Below are 18,703 nucleotides of genomic sequence, written 5' to 3'. Positions count from 1 at the left end.
CCTTTCTAGGGCTAGGCACACTTCGTTCAATTGTTACCGTTGTAATAAAAACTCTTCTAGGGCTAGGCACACTTCGTTCAATTGTTACCGTTGTAATAAAAACTCTTCTAGGGCTAGGTACGCTTCGTTCAACTTTTATAATTGTAATAAAAACCTTTCTAGGGCTAGGCACACTTCGTTCAATTGTTACAGTTGTAATAAAAACCTTTCTAGGGCTAGGCACACTTCGTTCAATTGTTACAGTTGTAATAAATATCTTTTGTGCTGCAAACAGTCATACTTTAACCCCAGTAGTTTTCTTATCAGCAAGTTATAGTTCATGATGTCATTTGTCCTCCAGTTGATACATTTATTGTAGTTTTATTCTTGGTTCGACTTGCAGTGAACGAGTATTAACCAAGGTTATCCTGAGATTAAATCAGAATGTTCACCCGCAACTCGTGTCATGCGAGCATGAATGTAGGTATCGCTGGACACTTGTTTTTAAACAACGAACACTAATTGCCGGCAATAAATATAGATAATACACTTGTATATATGGTCAAGCTGTCTTGTTTAGTTGTTTCCGTGTTAAAATTTTCCCGGATGCATCATTGTTACCAGAATTTATAAATGTTTTGATTTAAAAACATGATACATCTAGTGTAAAAAGGTTGTATTCTGTTATTATTTTGATCCATGCTAAAAAAAGAATCATCTTTCGAAAGCTTTTGTTTATATTTGTTTGTAATGTTAGAAGGGGAAAGAGTTTTCAAAAACGCTCGTATTAATAGGTTTGGGGTTTTATGATCAATTTATCTTGGTATTAATAGGTTTGGGGTTTTATGATCTATTTATCTTGGTATTATTAGGTTTGGGGTTTTATGATCTATTTATCTTGGTATTATTAGGTTTGGGGTTTTATGATCTATTTATCTTGGTATTATTAGGTTTGGGGTTTTATGATCTATTTATCTTGGTATTATTAGGTTTGGGGTTTTATGATCTATTTATCTTGGTATTATTAGGTTTGGGGTTTTATGATCTATTTATCTTGGTATTATTAGGTTTGGGGTTTTATGATCTATTTATCTTGGTATTATTAGGTTTGGGGTTTTATGATCTATTTATCTTTGTATTATTAGGTTTGGTGTTTTATGATCTATTTATCTTGGTATTATTAGGTTTGGGGTTTTATGATCTATTTATCTTGTTTTTTTTAGTATCAATAATAATCGTATCTTTTTTTATCTCTCAAAGACACCTGAATCGTTTAGACCAAGAAAGATTTGTGCAAAGAAACGCGAGTAATGTCTCTTCCAACTTCGTCAACTTTCCAGTGTTTGATGTTCTGAACTTGGTGCAAGGGACATGGAAGGTCCTGGGGAATGTGAGTGGCCCGTCCGTCCGTCTAGATGCCGTCCTTTGGTTGGGAGCAGGGAGGAGAGCTCCCTGGCCCCTAGGAAAGCAGCGATTTCGGGTGGTCACAGCCTTCGCACCACCATTTGTCCAACAGTCTACTCGGGTTAGCAACGGAAGTTGTCTAATGGGGATACCGTGTTTACAAGTGACCACAAGTAGAGAGGAAGAGCTTGCCACCATCTTCGCCGACTATGGTCAAGGCAGGTCCGAAGGAATCAGATACAACGTGACCTGTTGCGCGGGCATAACGATGGATTTACTGACGGACGTAGCTAACGATTTGCACTTCGAATACGACTTGTACCTGGTGGCTGACGGGATGTTTGGAACAAATCGCGGGAAGGGTTGGAATGGTATCACGGCAGACTTGATCAGTGGCGCCGCTCATCTGGCTTTCTCTTCTTACAGTGTCAACAGCCTCGCCATACAAGAAGTGGACTTCTCCGTTCCCTACTTCCACTCTGGGGTTTCGTGTCTAGCGCCCTCTAGGCTACATGCAGTTCCACTTTCTGCTTTTCTCGAACCGTTCAGTATCGAACTTTGGATCGTCATATTCGCTAGTCTTAACGTTACAGCTATCGCTGCAGCTGTGTATGAGTGGTTGAGTCCATTTGGTCTGAATCCATGGGGTAGACAGCGAACCAAAAACTTTAGTCTAGCATCGGCTCTCTGGGTCATGTGGTCCCTTCTCTTCAGCCACCTGGTAGCCTTTAAGGCCCCCAAATCCTGGCCTAACAAAGTGCTCATTAATGTATGGGGTTGTTTTAGCGTGATATTTCTCGCTAGCTACACCGCTAAGGTAGCAGCACTATTCGCAGGACTTTTCTTCCAACTACGAGTCGATGATCTGTACGATTCTGACGTAAGTAACATTTAATAAATTGATTTGTTTTATTTTATGTATTTGACAAACAAATATTTTTTTTCTATTTAACACAAATAGTTAAATTAATTTACTTTCATATTTCTATTTATGAAGTACGTATGTCGTAATACAAGTATTATAAGAGTTCTTAAAATTTGATGGTCAATATTCTAAGATGGCCAGGTGGTTAAGGCACTTAACTCGTAATCTGAGGGTCGCGGGTTCGATTCCCCGTCACACCAAACATGCTTGTCCTTTCAGCCATAGAGGCGTTATAATTTGACGGTCAATCCCACTATTCGTTGGTAAAAGAATAGCCCAAGAGTTGGCGGTAGGTGGTGATGACTAGCTGCCTTCCCTCTAGTCTTAAACTGCAAAATTGGGGACGGCAAGCGTATATAGCCCTCGTTTAGCTTTGAGCGAAATTCAGAAGAAACCAAACCAGTATTTTAGGACTATAAACAACAGGATCTAGAGTTAAGAAGTGAGTCATACTCGGTTTTCTTGTCACTAAATTAGTAAATGTCATAAAGCCATTCGTTCTTTAGTTTATACACTTCTTACATATCCATCTTCCTTTTCCATATATAATGTGTTTCCTACATATGTCATCTTCATGGTAACAAGAAATAATGTACCACCAGGAGATTGGTAAACCCAAAAAACAAGACATGTTGTAATCGGAGTACCTTACGAAGGTAAACCTTACTTTCTCAATGGTCAATTCATTCTTAATAAAGCGTTGTAGACCTCCTCTTAAGCCAACAAAATACACTTTCCCCCAAGAATGTGAGACTACATCCAATAATAGTATTATGTACTATATATATCAACACAGTGGATAATACAAAATATGATTTACTGTAACTAGAAATGTCAAAAATAATACCAGAAATTTAAACGTATGATTTTATTTAGTTATCTACTATAAAGTAATTTTGTACTTTATAATGAATTTGGTTTAGTACTATACAGTACTGACATTTAATATATCTCCTGATAGTATGTACAACATATTGTTAGCTTGTTTTAAATCATCAGTTGATAACATATACTAGAAAGTGTTGGCTTGTTTTAAATCATCAGTTGATAACATATACTACAAAGTGTTGGGTTCTTTTAATTCATCAGTTGATAACATATACTACAAAGTGTTAACTTGTTTTAATTCATCAGTTGATAGCATATACTACAAAGTGTTGGCTTGTTTTAATTCATCAGTTGATAGCATATACTACAAAGTGTTGGCTTGTTTTAATTTATCAGTTGATAGCATACACTATAAAGTGTTAGCTTGTTTTAATTCATCAGTTGATAGCATACACTACAAAGTGTTGGCTTGTTTTAATTCATCAGTTGATAGCATACACTACAAAGTGTTGGCTTGTTTTAATTCATCAGTTGATAGCATACACTACAAAGTGTTGGCTTGTTTTAATTCATCAGTTGATAGCATACGCTACAAAGTGTTGGCTTGTTTTAATTCATCAGTTGATAGCATACGCTACAAAGTGTTGGCTTGTTTTAATTCATCAGTTGATAGCATATACTACAAAGTGTTGGATTGCTTTATTTCATCAGTTTATAGCATATACTACAAAGTGTTGGCTTGTTTTAATTCATCAGTTTATAGCATATACTACAAAGTGTTGGCTTGTTTTAATTCATCAGTTGATAGTATATACTACAAAGTGTTAACTTGTTATAATTCATCAGTTGATAGCATATACTACAAAGTGTTAGCTTGTTTTAATTCATCAGTTGATAGCATATACTACAAAGTGTTAGCTTGTTTTAATTCATCAGTTGATAGCATATACTACAAAGTGTTAGCTTGTTTTAATTCATCAGTTGATATCATATTCTACAAAGTGTTGGGTTCTTTTAATTCATCAGTTGATAACATATACTACAAAGTATTGGGTTCTTTTAATTCATCAGTTGATAACATATATTACAAAGTGTTGGGTTCTTTTAATTCATCAGTTGATAACATATATTACAAAGTGTTGGGTTCTTTTAATTCATCAGTTGATAACATATACTACAAAGTGTTGGGTTCTTTTAATTCATCAGTTGATAACATATATTACAAAGTGTTGGGTTCTTTTAATTCATCAGTTGATAACATATACTACAAAGTGTTGGGTTCTTTTAATTCATCAGTTGATAACATATTCTACAAAGTGTTGGGTTCTTTTAATTCATCAGTTGATAACATATACTACAAAGTGTTGGGTTCTTTTAATTCATCAGTTGATAACATATGCTACAAAGTGTTGATTTGCTTTAATTTATCGACTGGTAATATTTTCAGATAATGAATTTAGTGTTTATTTATAGGTATTACTTCTCACTGTCTGTCAGTCAGTAAAGCATCATGACTGTACTGATTAAGACTTGACAGTAAAAATGTATGAAAGTAAAACACTTTAAGATTAGAATAAAAACTATTTTTCCTGCCTGCTCTTGGCAACAGTAAGTGTTTCCAGTGTACACAACTCACGACTGTCAAAAAATAATCGTGAAAAATAGTTTATAATTAATGGATATGAAACTAAATGTTTCTTAATTTCAATAATTTCTCGTATAAATTCTAACGTTCCTAATATTAAAACTTTCTCCTATAGGCCTTGAAGAGCTCCAAGCGTTTACTGTTAGGTGTGTTTTCATGTAAACTTTAAAAGTATTTTTTTGTGTTTAGTGTACCATTAGAATAATTTGAATATGTAACAAGTATATAGTTATGGTTACAAAAGGTAAGAGAAAATCAAATATTACTCCAGACAATAAAAGCCATGTCGTCTCTCTTTCTTCGTCTGGAATAATTGGAGTTTAACAAGAGTCCGAAATCATCTCGACTCATCTGGTGGAAAACAGTTAAATTAAACCAACAAACGAACAAAAATAATTTCTTTTAACTACCAGAGTACTAATCGGTTATACTGTCATTCCAGCTCTTCAACCAGCGGACAGGGACAGCAAAGGGAAGTGCCGCTGAAGGTTATATTTTGCGGGAATATCCACGACTCTGGGAGCACGTGAAAAAATATGAAGTTGTGAGCATTGAAGATGGGCTGGACAAACTCAGGTAAGAAGACGTACGGCATGTTAGAGGCTTAATATTGCTATGGTTGTGGAAAAGGTCGGTGAGAAAAGAACTGTTCTTAGTAATAAGTTCTGCTGAAATGAGTGTAGTTATAAGTATTAATTATCTTTTCGGGCGGAAAATCAACAAAAATATTAGTTGTAACAGTTAAACATATTCTTGATGTTAGATTGTTGCTTTTAAAGACGAGACCTGGATTTGATTCTTTCTTAAGCCTAAAAATTATTTCTGAATTATTAACGTAGATAAAATCAAAATCACACGTACATTGTGTAAGATAATTATGAAAGCGGTGAGAGAAAATGATATAATACACATAATCTTGTGAAAATGAATCGCATCAGAAAACAGACACCAGTCGTTAATTTATCTGTAATCTGATTGGTTTGAAAACAACCAATCAAAAGTTTCCATCTCAGTACAAAACCTATAAAAACACAAACAATCGTGTAATGACGAGCCAGGTCCTGTAAAGGCTCATTGTTGATAGTCTGATTTTTCACCTGACACCACGTGTATTAAAATCTAATTGATGGCACTTTAACTACTGACAGGTAAATACAAGTCTATCATGTCATTTTGTTCTGGAACATGACTTATTGAGCATGGATTCATCTTCCAACAAGATAACAGTCCCGAGGATACGCAAGTGTGGAGTAATGGCTTCTTGATAATAAAAAATCCGATGAAACAATCACAACCATCCCTGGGCCTGCACAAAATACCGATACAAACATTCTATGTAAGCCTTAGAAGAACAAGAATTCATCAAACAACTTTGCTGAATTGTGAGAAGCAAAGCAAGACAATAGGAACAGTATTGCACAACCTTTCATTGATAAACCATTTGGGTGGTGATGACTAGTTGCTTTCCCTCTAGTCTTAGACTGCTAGATTATGGACGGCTAGCACAGATAGCCCTCGTGTAGCTTTGCGCGAAATTCAAAACAATCAACCAACCGTTACTAGATGTTACTGTGGATATTCTGCAAATAAACAATACAAAAGTAACTGTAACAGGAATATACTGCTCACCAAATAAACAACTAGACACAGCATTACTCAACAACATCTTTTCCCACAACCATAACTCTATGGTTATTGGAGACCTAAATAGTAAAAGTGTCAACTTTGGATGCAGGTACACAAACAACAATGGAAGAAGTTTCCTACAGTTCATAGATGATAACAATATAGTCCTTCTAAATGATACCACCCCTACACATACAGCGGATACCACTAACTCCAGTGACATACTTGACCTGTGCCTTTGCACATATAACATGAGCCAAAGCTAATAAACTTCCAGGTGGGAAAATAGTGACCACTTACCAATATATTGCGTCTTCGATCTCGCCCCCCATAAAAATATAACCATGAGGAAAGAAAAGTTTAATTACAGTAAAGCAAATTGGCAAAATTATAAACAGGAATTAAACAATCTATTACCTGATAAAGTTATAAAAGAGGTTAAAACCCATATTGAAATGGATAACTACTGTCAAACAATAACGGAGTGCCTTCAGAAAGCAGCCAAGTTAACAATACCAAAACAACACATGGAAACCCAATACCGAAATAATTATCCTAATCAAAAAATGAAGACAATTAAGAAGACAGTTCGTGATAACAAGAGACAGAGAAATAAAATAAGAGAAATAAAAACGCAAATAAACAATATAAGAAATCACATCAGAACACAAATAAAACAAGAAAAAATGGGACAGCTTCTGCTCAAAACTGAATGATAAAACTGACCAGAAAAAATTCTGGACACACCTGAAAAGACTCACCAATGATAATACAGCCGTAAAGAAATCTCCTGCACTTGAACACAATAATGGCACACACAAATAAAGAAACAGCTGAAGCTTTCAAAGCTCAACTTCAAAATACATTTCAAACTCATTCTGATCCAGATATGAATACATATTTTTACAATGATTGTTTGTTTGTTTGTTTTGAACTTCGCACAAAGCTACTCGAGGGCTATCTGTGCTAGCCGTCCATAATTTAGCAGTGTAAGACTAGAGGGAAAGCAGCTAGTCATCACCACCCACCGCCAACTCTTGGGTTACTCTTTTACCAACGAATAGTGGGATTGACCGTCACATTATAACGCCCCCACGGCTGAAAGGGCGAGGATGTTTAGCGCGACGGGGATACGAACCCGCGACCCTCAGAGTCGCACGCCTTAACACGCTTGGCCATTTTTTACAATGAAGTCACCAACCATATACTAAACAATAAAAAAGCAATTTGAATAAATTTTCCCAATGAGCGTATCTGAGACAAACACAAGACACATCACAAACCATAAAAACTACGAAGACACGATACTTACGAAAAAAATATCCATACAGAACTTACTGAAGCAATGAAAAACACAAAAAAAACAAATCTCCAGGTGAAGATGAAACACAAGCCATCCTCTAAGAAAGGGCACTCCGAAATTGTTTGATTACCTAAAAACACTATTTAACCTATCTATCCTCAGGATACATCCCAGTTTCTTGGAAGCTCGCTAAGATATTAATGTTCCATAAGGAAGGAAAACCAGCAAATAAGCCTAATAGCTACCGACCAATCAGCCTAACCGGCTGTGTAGGTACAATTCTCGAAAGAATAATCAATAATAGACTCTCCACATTCTTGGAGATAACATCAAAATTACCAGAAGAACAAAACAGATTCAGGAAATTCAGACAAACGACAGATCATTTCATTAGATTAACCGAAACTATAATAAGCAGCTTCAATAAAAAAAGAATGCACTGTCGCTTGCTTCCTTGATATCGAGAAAACATTCGACACTGTATGGCACAATGGTCTAAGGTTCTGAATGAATGAAATGGGACTACCGTGTGGAATTATTCGCTGGTTATCTAACTTTTTGGAAAACAAAGTGTTGAGTGAATGTTGAGGGTACCTCTTCTGAGTACTTTACTCCAGAAGCTGGAGTCCCTCAGGGAGGGGTGGTTAGCCCTATACTCTTCATTATGTATGTAAACAATTTGCCATTGAAGGATCCTAATCATGGATTCACTTCACAGTTCGCAGATGATGTGGCAGTCTGGAAAAGTGCCGCAACAACCACGATAGCAGCCACTAACATACAACCACAACTAAATATAATAAGTGAATACTGCCAAAAATATAGAATAAAAATAAACACAGCAAAAACACAATCGTAGTCTTTACGAAATTGACAAAACTACAGCCAGAAATATGTATGAATGGTGCACTACTCCAGATTGCTACATCGGCAAAATTTTTAGGTCTAACCTATGATTCAAAATTAACTTGGATTAACCATGTCAACGAAATTAAAAATAAAGTCTGGCGAAGAACCAACTACGCCAGGAGTCTAACTGGTAAAAACAGTGGAGCAACAGCAGGTAACATCATAAAAATATATAAAACATATATTAGACCAGTAATAGACTATGCAGCTCCAGCATGGATAACTGTAAGCAATAAAATAATTAAAACTAAACTACAAACAATCCAAAACACACTCCTCACAACTGCATACAGAGTTCCAAGAACAATATCATCTCAGTTCATTCACAAATACTCGAACATACCAACCATACCAGATCGATTCCTACATAGTACAATAACGTACTTCGATAAAAATTGGATGAAAAACGAATTACCATGCGAACTAGATAGGTACCTCATACATGATGAAGTTAGCCCTAAACATCTCTCCCTGGTCAATATATATTTTAAAGATAAAAAAATAAATAATAATAAATAAATAATAAAAAATGTGTGTGTGTGTGTGTGTGTATATATATATATATATATATATATAATGAATAAAAGCAAAGTGCCACCAACAAACTTGACATCCAGCTGATAGGGCAAAATAATAACCATATGTGTACCACAATACATGGACATTGCCCTGAAAAGGATCGGAGTAATATTCAGTTCACTCTGACCCAAAAATGAAGTAACTATAACTATCAAATACTGCAAGTCCACATAAGTACGGGGAGGAGGAAGAGGTCAAAGGGAACCTGACCCTTCAAGGTACGAACATACAAAACCCAAACACCGAGAGAGATATATACTAACTGGGATATTTAAAAATGTCCTACCGCTCTTATAAAACCTCATAACTACATTATCATTGTTGTTGTTTCCCACAAGCAATATCTAACATACAAATTGAAAGTTTTAAATTCTCTAGTTTATTAATATATTTTTTAAATTGATAGTGAAACTAAATCATATTACTTTTATCCTGATAAAATTGACAGGTCTAAAAAAATACATTTTTTAATTGAGTAAAAACTACGAAAACGTTTTTTTAAATATTTTGAAGAAGTTAAAAGGTTAGATATGTTTTAAACTTGTAAATAACGTTATTTCTGTCATAAAAGAATCGTATATTTTATTAATAGCATCAACATTTTTTATTCTAAAACTGAAATACTCGTTAAACAGAATAGTTTTTTCTCTTCTGTTTACTGATCTTTTTACGTTTATAAACGGAAAAACTGAAGTAGGTAGAAATATTCGACTGTTCTATCCATTATTAAAATTTTCCTTATTACAAAACTGAGCTTGAATAGGAAGGTTTCGACTTTTCTGACTGTTATTAATCCTTGCTAAAAGAAATGGCGAACTCGACGTTCTGATCGGAGACACGGCAGTTTTGGATTACTACCGGGGAAACGAACCTGACTGTAACCTTCACATGCTAGGTGACCCAATCTTTGATGACGCATATGCAATTGGAATGCAGCAGGGATTTCCTTTAAAGGTAACTTGTCCACAGACTCTCAATACGAAACGTTCTGATTGGCGTCAGAAATAATGTTTCTTTTATGTTGTTACAGGAACGTATTGTTAAACTGTTTAAATAGTTGTTACAGTAACGTATTGTTAAACTGTTTAAATAGTTGTTACAATAACGTATTGTTAAACTGTTTAAATAGTTGTTACAGGAACGTATTGTTAAACTATTTAAATAGTTGTTACAGGAACGTATTGTTAAACTATTTAAATAGTTGTTACAGGAACGTATTGTTAAACTGTTTAAATAGTTGTTACAGGAACGTATTGTTAAACTATTTAAATAGTTGTTACAATAACGTATTGTTAAACTGTTTAAATAGTTGTTACAGGAACGTATTGTTAAACTGTTTAAATAGTTGTTACAGGAACGTATTGTTAAACTGTTTAAATAGTTGTTACAGTAACGTATTGTTAAACTGTTTAAATAGTTGTTACAATAACGTATTGTTAAACTGTTTAAATAGTTGTTACAGGAACGTATTGTTAAACTATTTAAATAGTTGTTACAGGAACGTATTGTTAAACTATTTAAATAGTTGTTACAGGAACGTATTGTTAAACTGTTTAAATAGTTGTTACAGGAACGTATTGTTAAACTGTTTAAATAGTTGTTACAGGAACGTATTGTTAAACTGTTTAAATAGTTGTTACAGTAACGTATTGTTAAACTGTTTAAATAGTTGTTACAGGAACGTATTGTTAAACTGTTTAAATAGTTGTTACAGGAACGTATTGTTAAACTGTTTTAATAGTTGTTACAGGAACGTATTGTTAAACTGTTTAAATAGTTGTTACAGGAACGTATTGTTAAACTGTTTAAATAGTTGTTACAGGAACGTATTGTTAAGCTGTTTAAATAGTTGTTACAGGAACGTATTGTTAAACTGTTTAAATAGTTGTTACAGGAACGTATTGTTAAACTGTTTAAATAGTTGTTACAGTAACGTATTGTTAAACTGTTTAAATAGTTGTTACAGGAACGTATTGTTAAACTGTTTTAATAGTTGTTACAGGAACGTATTGTTAAACTGTTTAAATAGTTGTTACAGGAACGTATTGTTAAACTGTTTAAATAGTTGTTACAGGAACGTATTGTTAAGCTGTTTAAATAGTTGTTACAGGAACGTATTGTTAAACTGTTTAAATAGTTGTTACAGTAACGTATTGTTAAACTGTTTAAATAGTTGTTACAGTAACGTATTGTTAAACTGTTTAAATAGTTGTTACAGTAACGTATTGTTAAACTGTTTAAATAGTTGTTACAATGACGTAGTATTAAACTGTTGAAATAGTTGTTACAGTGACGTATTGTTAAACTGTTTAAATAGTTGTTACAGTGACGTATTGTTAAACTGTTTAAATAGTTGTTACAGGAACGTATTGTTAAACTGTTTAAATAGTTGTGACAGGAACGTATTGTTAAACTGTTTAAATAGTTGTTACAGAAACGTATTGTTAAACTGTTTAAATAGTTGTGACAGGAACGTATTGTTAAACTGTTTAAATAGTTGTTACAGTAACGTATTGTTAAACTGTTTAAATAGTTGTTACAGTAACGTATTGTTAAACTGTTTAAATAGTTGTTACAGTGACGTATTGTTAAACTGTTTAAATAGTTGTTACAGTAACGTATTGTTAAACTGTTTAAATAGTTGTTACAGTGACGTGTTGTTAAACTGTTTAAATAATTGTTACAGTAACGTATTGTTAAACTGTTTAAATAGTTGTTACAGTGACGTATTGTTAAACTGTTTAAATAGTTGTTACAGTAACGTATTGTTAAACTGTTTAAATAGTTGTTACAGGAACTTATTATTAAACTGTTTAAATAGTTGTTACAGTGACGTATTGTTAAACTGTTTAAATAGTTGTTACAATGACGTATTGTTAAACTGTTTAAATAGTTGTTACAGGAACTTATTATTAAACTGTTTAAATGGTTGTTACAGTGACGTATTGTTAAACTGTTTAAATAGTTGTTACAATGACGTAGTATTAAACTGTTTAAATAGTTGTTACAATGACGTAGTATTAAACTTTTTCAACTGTTTAAATAGTTGTTACAATGACGTAGTATTAAACTTTTTCAACTGTTGAAATAGTTGTTACAGACACTACGTATGGGGGGGGGTACAATGTCCCAGTTTTTCACTCTGAAAATCTGGTAACCGTCTCTTCTGACAAAATAATAACTTCCTACCGTAAAAGTGACAATATCTGTAAAAATATTTTTAAAAATATTGAACTTGACAATTATTGGAAAAAAGCATTTCAAATAACGAAGAAAATCACGTGCTGTACCTTAAATAAAGTTCTTTAGGTTTTAGTTTCGAGTAATTTAACTGCTGGCCAGAAGGAGCTTCTAATAATTAGAGCCCTTGAGAACTATCGAGAAACAAGTTAGTTATAATTAATTACTTAGAATTCAGTAGTGATTGAGGATTTTCTGTCTGTAGCGAGAGTTGTCACGTTACTGGGCGAGTTACGTCTTTGGTAATCGATTAAAACTTAGTAGGTAAGTGAGACATACTTCTCGTGTTTTATATTATAACGTTGTATTTAAAGCTAAGCCTATATTTAGATGCGAAATATGTGCTGAAAAATTTAGATATTAAATTAGGCCTACAATTTACATGTGTACGTGGCTGCAGAAACGTTGTAGAAAATAAGAATAAATAATCTAACTTTCTATTAGTGAGTGACTTAGTCTCATGTTAACCAGATAATAATATAATAAAACCCACTCAGTGATAAAACAGTTTACAACAATATGTATTTCATCAGGGTAAGGCCCGACATGGCCAAGTGGTTAAGGCGCACGATTCGTAATCTGAAGTTTGCGGGTTCGAATCCCCTGTCACGCCAAACTTGCTCACCATTTCAGCCGTGGGGGCGTTATAATGTGACGGTTAATCCTACTATTCGTTGATAAAAGAGTATCCCAAGAGTGGGCGGTGGGTGGTGATGACTAGCTGCCTTTCCTCTAGTCTTACACTGCTAAGTTAGGGACGGTTACCTCAGATAGCCCTCGTGTAGCTTTGCGCGAAATTCAAAATACAAACAAATCATTAGGGTAACTTCGTATGATATACGATATTACTCACGACGAATTGTCTTGGTGTTTTTTTAACAAACTAGTTGGGGTACCAGTTTGTAAGTAAGGACAGGAAATTGTGCTTCTCTTTGTTTATTAACATAACAAACATTGAAAGTGCAAAAAACAACAACAAAAATACCAATAATAAAAAGAAAGACGCACTGTTTTTTTTTTAAGAATTATATCAATATGAAATTAGATAGAGGGGTCCAACCCCTGTGACCTTTCTCATTTCGTCCTGCGACACTGTTAAATTGGGTGCTGATTGATCAAGAAATGTGTAAACTTATTAAGAACAGATCACACGCACTCACATATATTGGTGTTTATTTATATAGATGTAATATCGTAGAATGTTAATCCAGGCTGTACATTCTGTAAGTGTTAGTTTTATCTTTTCCCAGGATGCAGTATCGGACTTGATACTTCACTACAACGAGGCTGGTTATATCGACCAACTACAACAGAAATGGTACGGCAGGGTACCATGTTTTGAAAGGTCGGTGCACGGGTTGACTAAGCCCATGGGTTTGAGTGTGCGTGCTGTCTCGGGTGTATTTATAATGCTCTGTGTGGGACATCTGGTGGCTGTTTGTACACTTGTTTTGGAACATCTCACTTTTCGTTATGTTATACCAGTGTTGCGAGAAAAGCCTAAAGACACCGTGTGGAGAAGTCCTCATTTAATGTTTTTTAGTCAGGTATGTTTTTTCTAGAAATTCAAATTTTTTGTTATAATTTTTACCTAAATCCTATTAAGTTTGTTTTTTAAATTTCTTGTTTAAGGCAAGTCTATTGTTTAAAGTTTTAAAAGATTCGTATGTGTCTTGAACCATAGATATAAATAAAACATGATTGGTCAGACACTACTTTATTATTAAGGGTATTGTGGGCGACGCCATTGCTATGTGTTGAAGTTCGAACTGACCAATAAAGTAAAGTGGCTGAGAGTGACACTCGTCTGTTTAAGCCACGACCCTAAAGAACGAAGGGAAATCAGCGCTTTGTCGTTAACTGCTACGCATACCATAAATAAAAATTAAAGGCGGAGGGTGTTACATTCCAGAGTAAAACCTTTTTTTTTTTTCTATAATATATTAACTTACAGTGGGCATCGTCGCCGTGGTAGTGGTAGCGACATCGAACAGTCGTGGATGTTAACAGTTGGTTCCGAATTATATGTGCGAGTCTTCTTTTGAAGTCCTTACACCTGCACAAGTTGACATGGCAGTTTGACAGCTTTTAATTTTAAATGTTGGCATTATTAAATACTCACATAACTTTAAATAATTATCCACGACATTGCTGGCCAGTCCGGCTACACAGAGACGCCACCAGAACATATTCTTTATACAGATACAGTTTCTGTGTACATTCATTTTTGATGCTATCACTGAGCGTCAAGGTATAAGTTTATTAAACATATCACGAATAAGAGATGAAATTTGGATTACTTTGTGCAGCTTAAGACAAGACTAGTCTAACTAGTAATGTTATGGCTTATTCAGAAAAACAGATTTCGAACATAGGTTTAATACTGTCGGTAGACTTATAGTGAGAATTATATGACCAAAGTTAACACATCCACGTGGTTAATGTTAGCTGTAAACTAATAATCTGGTATAGCGGTATGTCTACGGACTTACAACGCTGGAATCCGGGTTTCGATACCGGTGGTGGGCAGAACATAGATAGTCCATTGTTTAGCTTTGTTCTTAAATTCAATCAATGAAATTAATAATCTGTAAAGTTTTGTAAAGATATGGGTATATCATTAAAAATCATAGTATAATTACTGTCATGGATACTTTCGTGCTAACGAGCTAGGTGGATTCCAGCTAGCCCTTAGTGGTAAAGTATTTATATAGTACACAAAAACAAAAAAACAGCCACAGGTAGTGGCGTACCTATAGAGAACAAAGGACGACAACTTACCTTGAAGACTTATGTTTAAAACAACAGAAATTTAAAGACCTTAAAAACATCCCTATAGTTCAGTTAGAAACATGTTGCTAGTACTTGTGTGGTCGTTGTCCAAAACAGTTCAGTGACACATATTTAATGTACCTAGTATATGAACAATTTCTAGCTACATCACTGGTGACACAAAATATTTCACGAACACTAAACGTTAAATGAATTTTAAAATTTATTAAATTGAATAGATGAGTAACATATTTCTTCGTTTCATTAGGGATGCTATTGGGTTTGTTTGTTTCTTTGAATTTCGCACAAAGCTACTCGAGGGCTATCTGTGCTAGCCGTCCCTAATTTAGTAGTGTAAGACTCGAGGGAAGGCAGCTAGTCATCACCACCCACCGCCAACTATTGGGCTACTCTTTTACCAACGAATAGTGGGATTGATCGCACATTACAACGCCCACACGGCTGAAAGGGCGAGCATGTTTGGCGCGACGGGGATGCGAACCCGCGATCCTCAGATTTCGAGTCGCACGCTTGGCCATGCCGGGCCAGGGGATGCTATTGGGATTACAGCCGAAAGTGTCAACACTTTCAAGGTAAGTTGTTTCGCGAGGCAGCCAAAGTACAAAATAATTATATTGTAATCGTTATAAGTTTTTGTTTTGTAACATTTGATACTCTTTATTGACGGGAAAACTAACTTTATTAGATTATTTACTATCTTAGTTTTTATTTGTGATCTATATCGATAGCTTCCCGTGATCACTGTTTATTGACACTTGGTATAAAGAAACAAATGTATTTATCTTATGTTTTGAAGTAGTAAATTTTGGTTTTTATGGCTTTAATTAACCAACTGGCTGTGGTAACTACATCCGTTACGACTGTAGTAACTACGTTCGTTATGGCTAAAGTTAACCAACTAGTCATGTTAAGTTTTCACGACTTAATTTATTCAACTGGCCATGTTACCTTATGAAAGAAATCTGTATATTTTTTTATTAATTACTTGCATTAATATATTCTTAGCACAGGTTTTGTATCTATTTACGAGTAATTTATTTACGAATGAATTAAATACACCGAATATTTATATTAGTTTCTACGCTATCTGAAGTCTTGTACAATGAAGGTATTCATTGTGTAGGATTGTAGTTATATGGATCCATGATTCGCTTCCAGTTACGGAAAACGTTTGGGGACTTGCATGCGTTATAAGGGTGACAATCAAAACCCACTCTTCGATCAGGCAAAAGTAGGCAAACATATGGTGTTGGGTTTGTTAACTAATTGCCTTTCTCTTTGTACGTCAGCTCAAATTTAGGCACAACTGGCGCAGATAGTCCTTATTAAGTAGCTTTGCTCGAATATTCAAAAATTAGGAGAGGGTTAAAACGTTTACGAGTTGAAGACAAGGTAACGAAACACGTTGAGCTTGAAACGACGCCAATCGTCTCATTGTACCATAAATTAAATATTCGTGTATGTAACTTGACAGTTTCCGTAGGTTTTTAAATCGTTTTGTTATGATTGTTTTCACTACCTGTTTTCCAGAAATTCTATCGCTTCATCAACACAGTAAAATTGGTGTCACCTCATCACTCTGTGAAGGAAATAGTGTACAACCTACGAGAAGGTCAGATTTTTAGTTTGTTCCAAAAAAGTGTCAAAAGAGTAAGTACGATTTTCGTTTAGCTATAAAGAATTAATTGTATCAGTTTTATCTGTTGTTTTTGTACTGTAGATTTGTTTGTTAGGAACTTGGCACTGTTATGATTCACGTTACTGTAACAAACCTCGTAACTTTTATATTTATTAGTAGCTGTTAATGAGAATTACGCAACTTGTGTGTGATAATATGATAGTTATCATTATAAAATTAATATAAATCAAACTTATAGTTTTTGAGATATTCGTAAAGACAAGACCTGCACAGTAATTTGGCACGCGCTGTACGTCGCTGAAGATGGTAAATTCATCATTCGTTAAAACATCGGTTTTCAAGCAGTGACTATGTTCGCAGATTGTATCTGTTAGTGGATTTATTGTTTATCCATGGCGTATTTTTCAGCATATTATTTTCAAAACATGACGTGTCTAATAATTATGAATATGTGGTATCGAACATTTTGGTAGCCCCTCGAGGGGCCGAGGATCAGCGATAATTTTACAGGTTAACAACGCTGGAATCTGGAGTTCAATTCCTCTCTCTGGTCAGAGCACTGGTGAACAACTGTTTAGTTTAGGGTTAAAAATAAGTGATCTAACCAGAGATTTTGGATACTGCCGATTGGGTACATTAAAATAAACTTAAACATATGTGAATATTACATTTTGTTTTATATATTTACAAATAAAAAGTTAATTGATAAGCAGAATATTATGAAGTGTAAATTTGAGACCGTGGAAGATGAATAATCGTGGTTACAAAAATCGAAATTTAAAATAGATTACACTGGTTTACAAAAAAAATATTTTTTGTCTGAGGCAAGAATGTGAATAGGTGTTTTTTACTAATTTGGGTGTGCTGAATTCAAATTTATAAACAGTTTTGCTCTATCACCTCTAGTTTTCTGGCTTTTAAATAGTCTCATTTTAGTATATACAGAGTATATACGTGCTTATTTCAACAGTTGCAGCAGCTTATTACAGATAAAACAGGATAGATAAAGAACATTGACGGAATAAATATACTTGGATGACACAATGTACACAATTCATAGTACCGCAGACAGTTAGAAGTGTGTTTTCTTAGATGATCTGGTGTATTTTGCCTCCGGGATGTCACGCAAGAGCATCCAGCAGAAGTCTCCCATCATACTGGGGTTCCACTTGCCTTGGTAGTTGCTCTCCATCTTCGTAATGTCTTGGTGGAATCTTTCTTCGTGCTCATCACTCACTGCTCCAAGGTTTGGAGGGAAGAAGTTGAGGTGGGAATGGAGAAAATGAATTTTGAGTGACATTCAACATCCCATATCCTCATAAGTCTTTAGCAACTTCTCAATACAGGCTTGGTAATTTGGTACGCGTGTGTTACCAAGGAAGCCACTACAGACTGACTTAAATGCTTCCCATGCTCTCAATTCATTTAAGGTAAGAAGTTCCTCAAAATCAGTATCCTTCAGCACTTCTCGGATTTGAGGTCCGACAAAGATGCCCTCTTTGAGCTTAGCAGCACTGAGACCTGGGAACACAGTAGACAAGTGTTGGAAGGCAGCACCATTTTTGTCCATGGCCTTCACGAAATTCTTCATCAAACCAAGCTTGATGTGAAGACGAGGAAGAAGCACCTTCTTCATGTCAACCAGAGGATTCTCCTTGACGCTGTGTTCGCCAGGAACGAAAGTGCTTCTAGACCCCCAGTCTTTCTGCTTGTAATGCTGGGATACAACTCGACTATCCCAGAGACAGAGAAAGCAACAGTACTTTGTGAAGCACGCTTGCATACCCATAAGAGGACCAATGACCTTGAGGTTCCCACAAAGACTCCACTGGT

The 18,703-nt window shown here is 34.8% G+C and overlaps 1 protein-coding gene across 2 annotated transcripts in view; it reads left to right on the top strand.

The window, feature by feature from the left end:
- The window catches only part of LOC143248571 (glutamate receptor ionotropic, NMDA 3A-like), a 59,960-nt gene that overhangs the window by 31,015 nt on the left and 10,242 nt on the right, over window positions 1–18,703 (top strand). For both annotated transcript variants that reach the window (XM_076497022.1, XM_076497023.1), the window contains exons 3-7: window positions 1,240–2,263; window positions 5,224–5,357; window positions 10,005–10,152; window positions 13,689–13,985; window positions 16,762–16,881. In XM_076497022.1, the coding sequence (XP_076353137.1) occupies window positions 1,240–2,263; window positions 5,224–5,357; window positions 10,005–10,152; window positions 13,689–13,985; window positions 16,762–16,881 (1,723 nt within the window). The remainder of the gene's footprint in view (window positions 1–1,239; window positions 2,264–5,223; window positions 5,358–10,004; window positions 10,153–13,688; window positions 13,986–16,761; window positions 16,882–18,703) is intronic.

This window comes from Tachypleus tridentatus, chromosome 4 (assembly GCF_004210375.1).
Source record: "Tachypleus tridentatus isolate NWPU-2018 chromosome 4, ASM421037v1, whole genome shotgun sequence".
Taxonomy (NCBI): Eukaryota; Metazoa; Arthropoda; class Merostomata; order Xiphosura; family Limulidae; genus Tachypleus; species Tachypleus tridentatus.
This window is presented reverse-complemented; position numbering and strand designations above follow the sequence as displayed.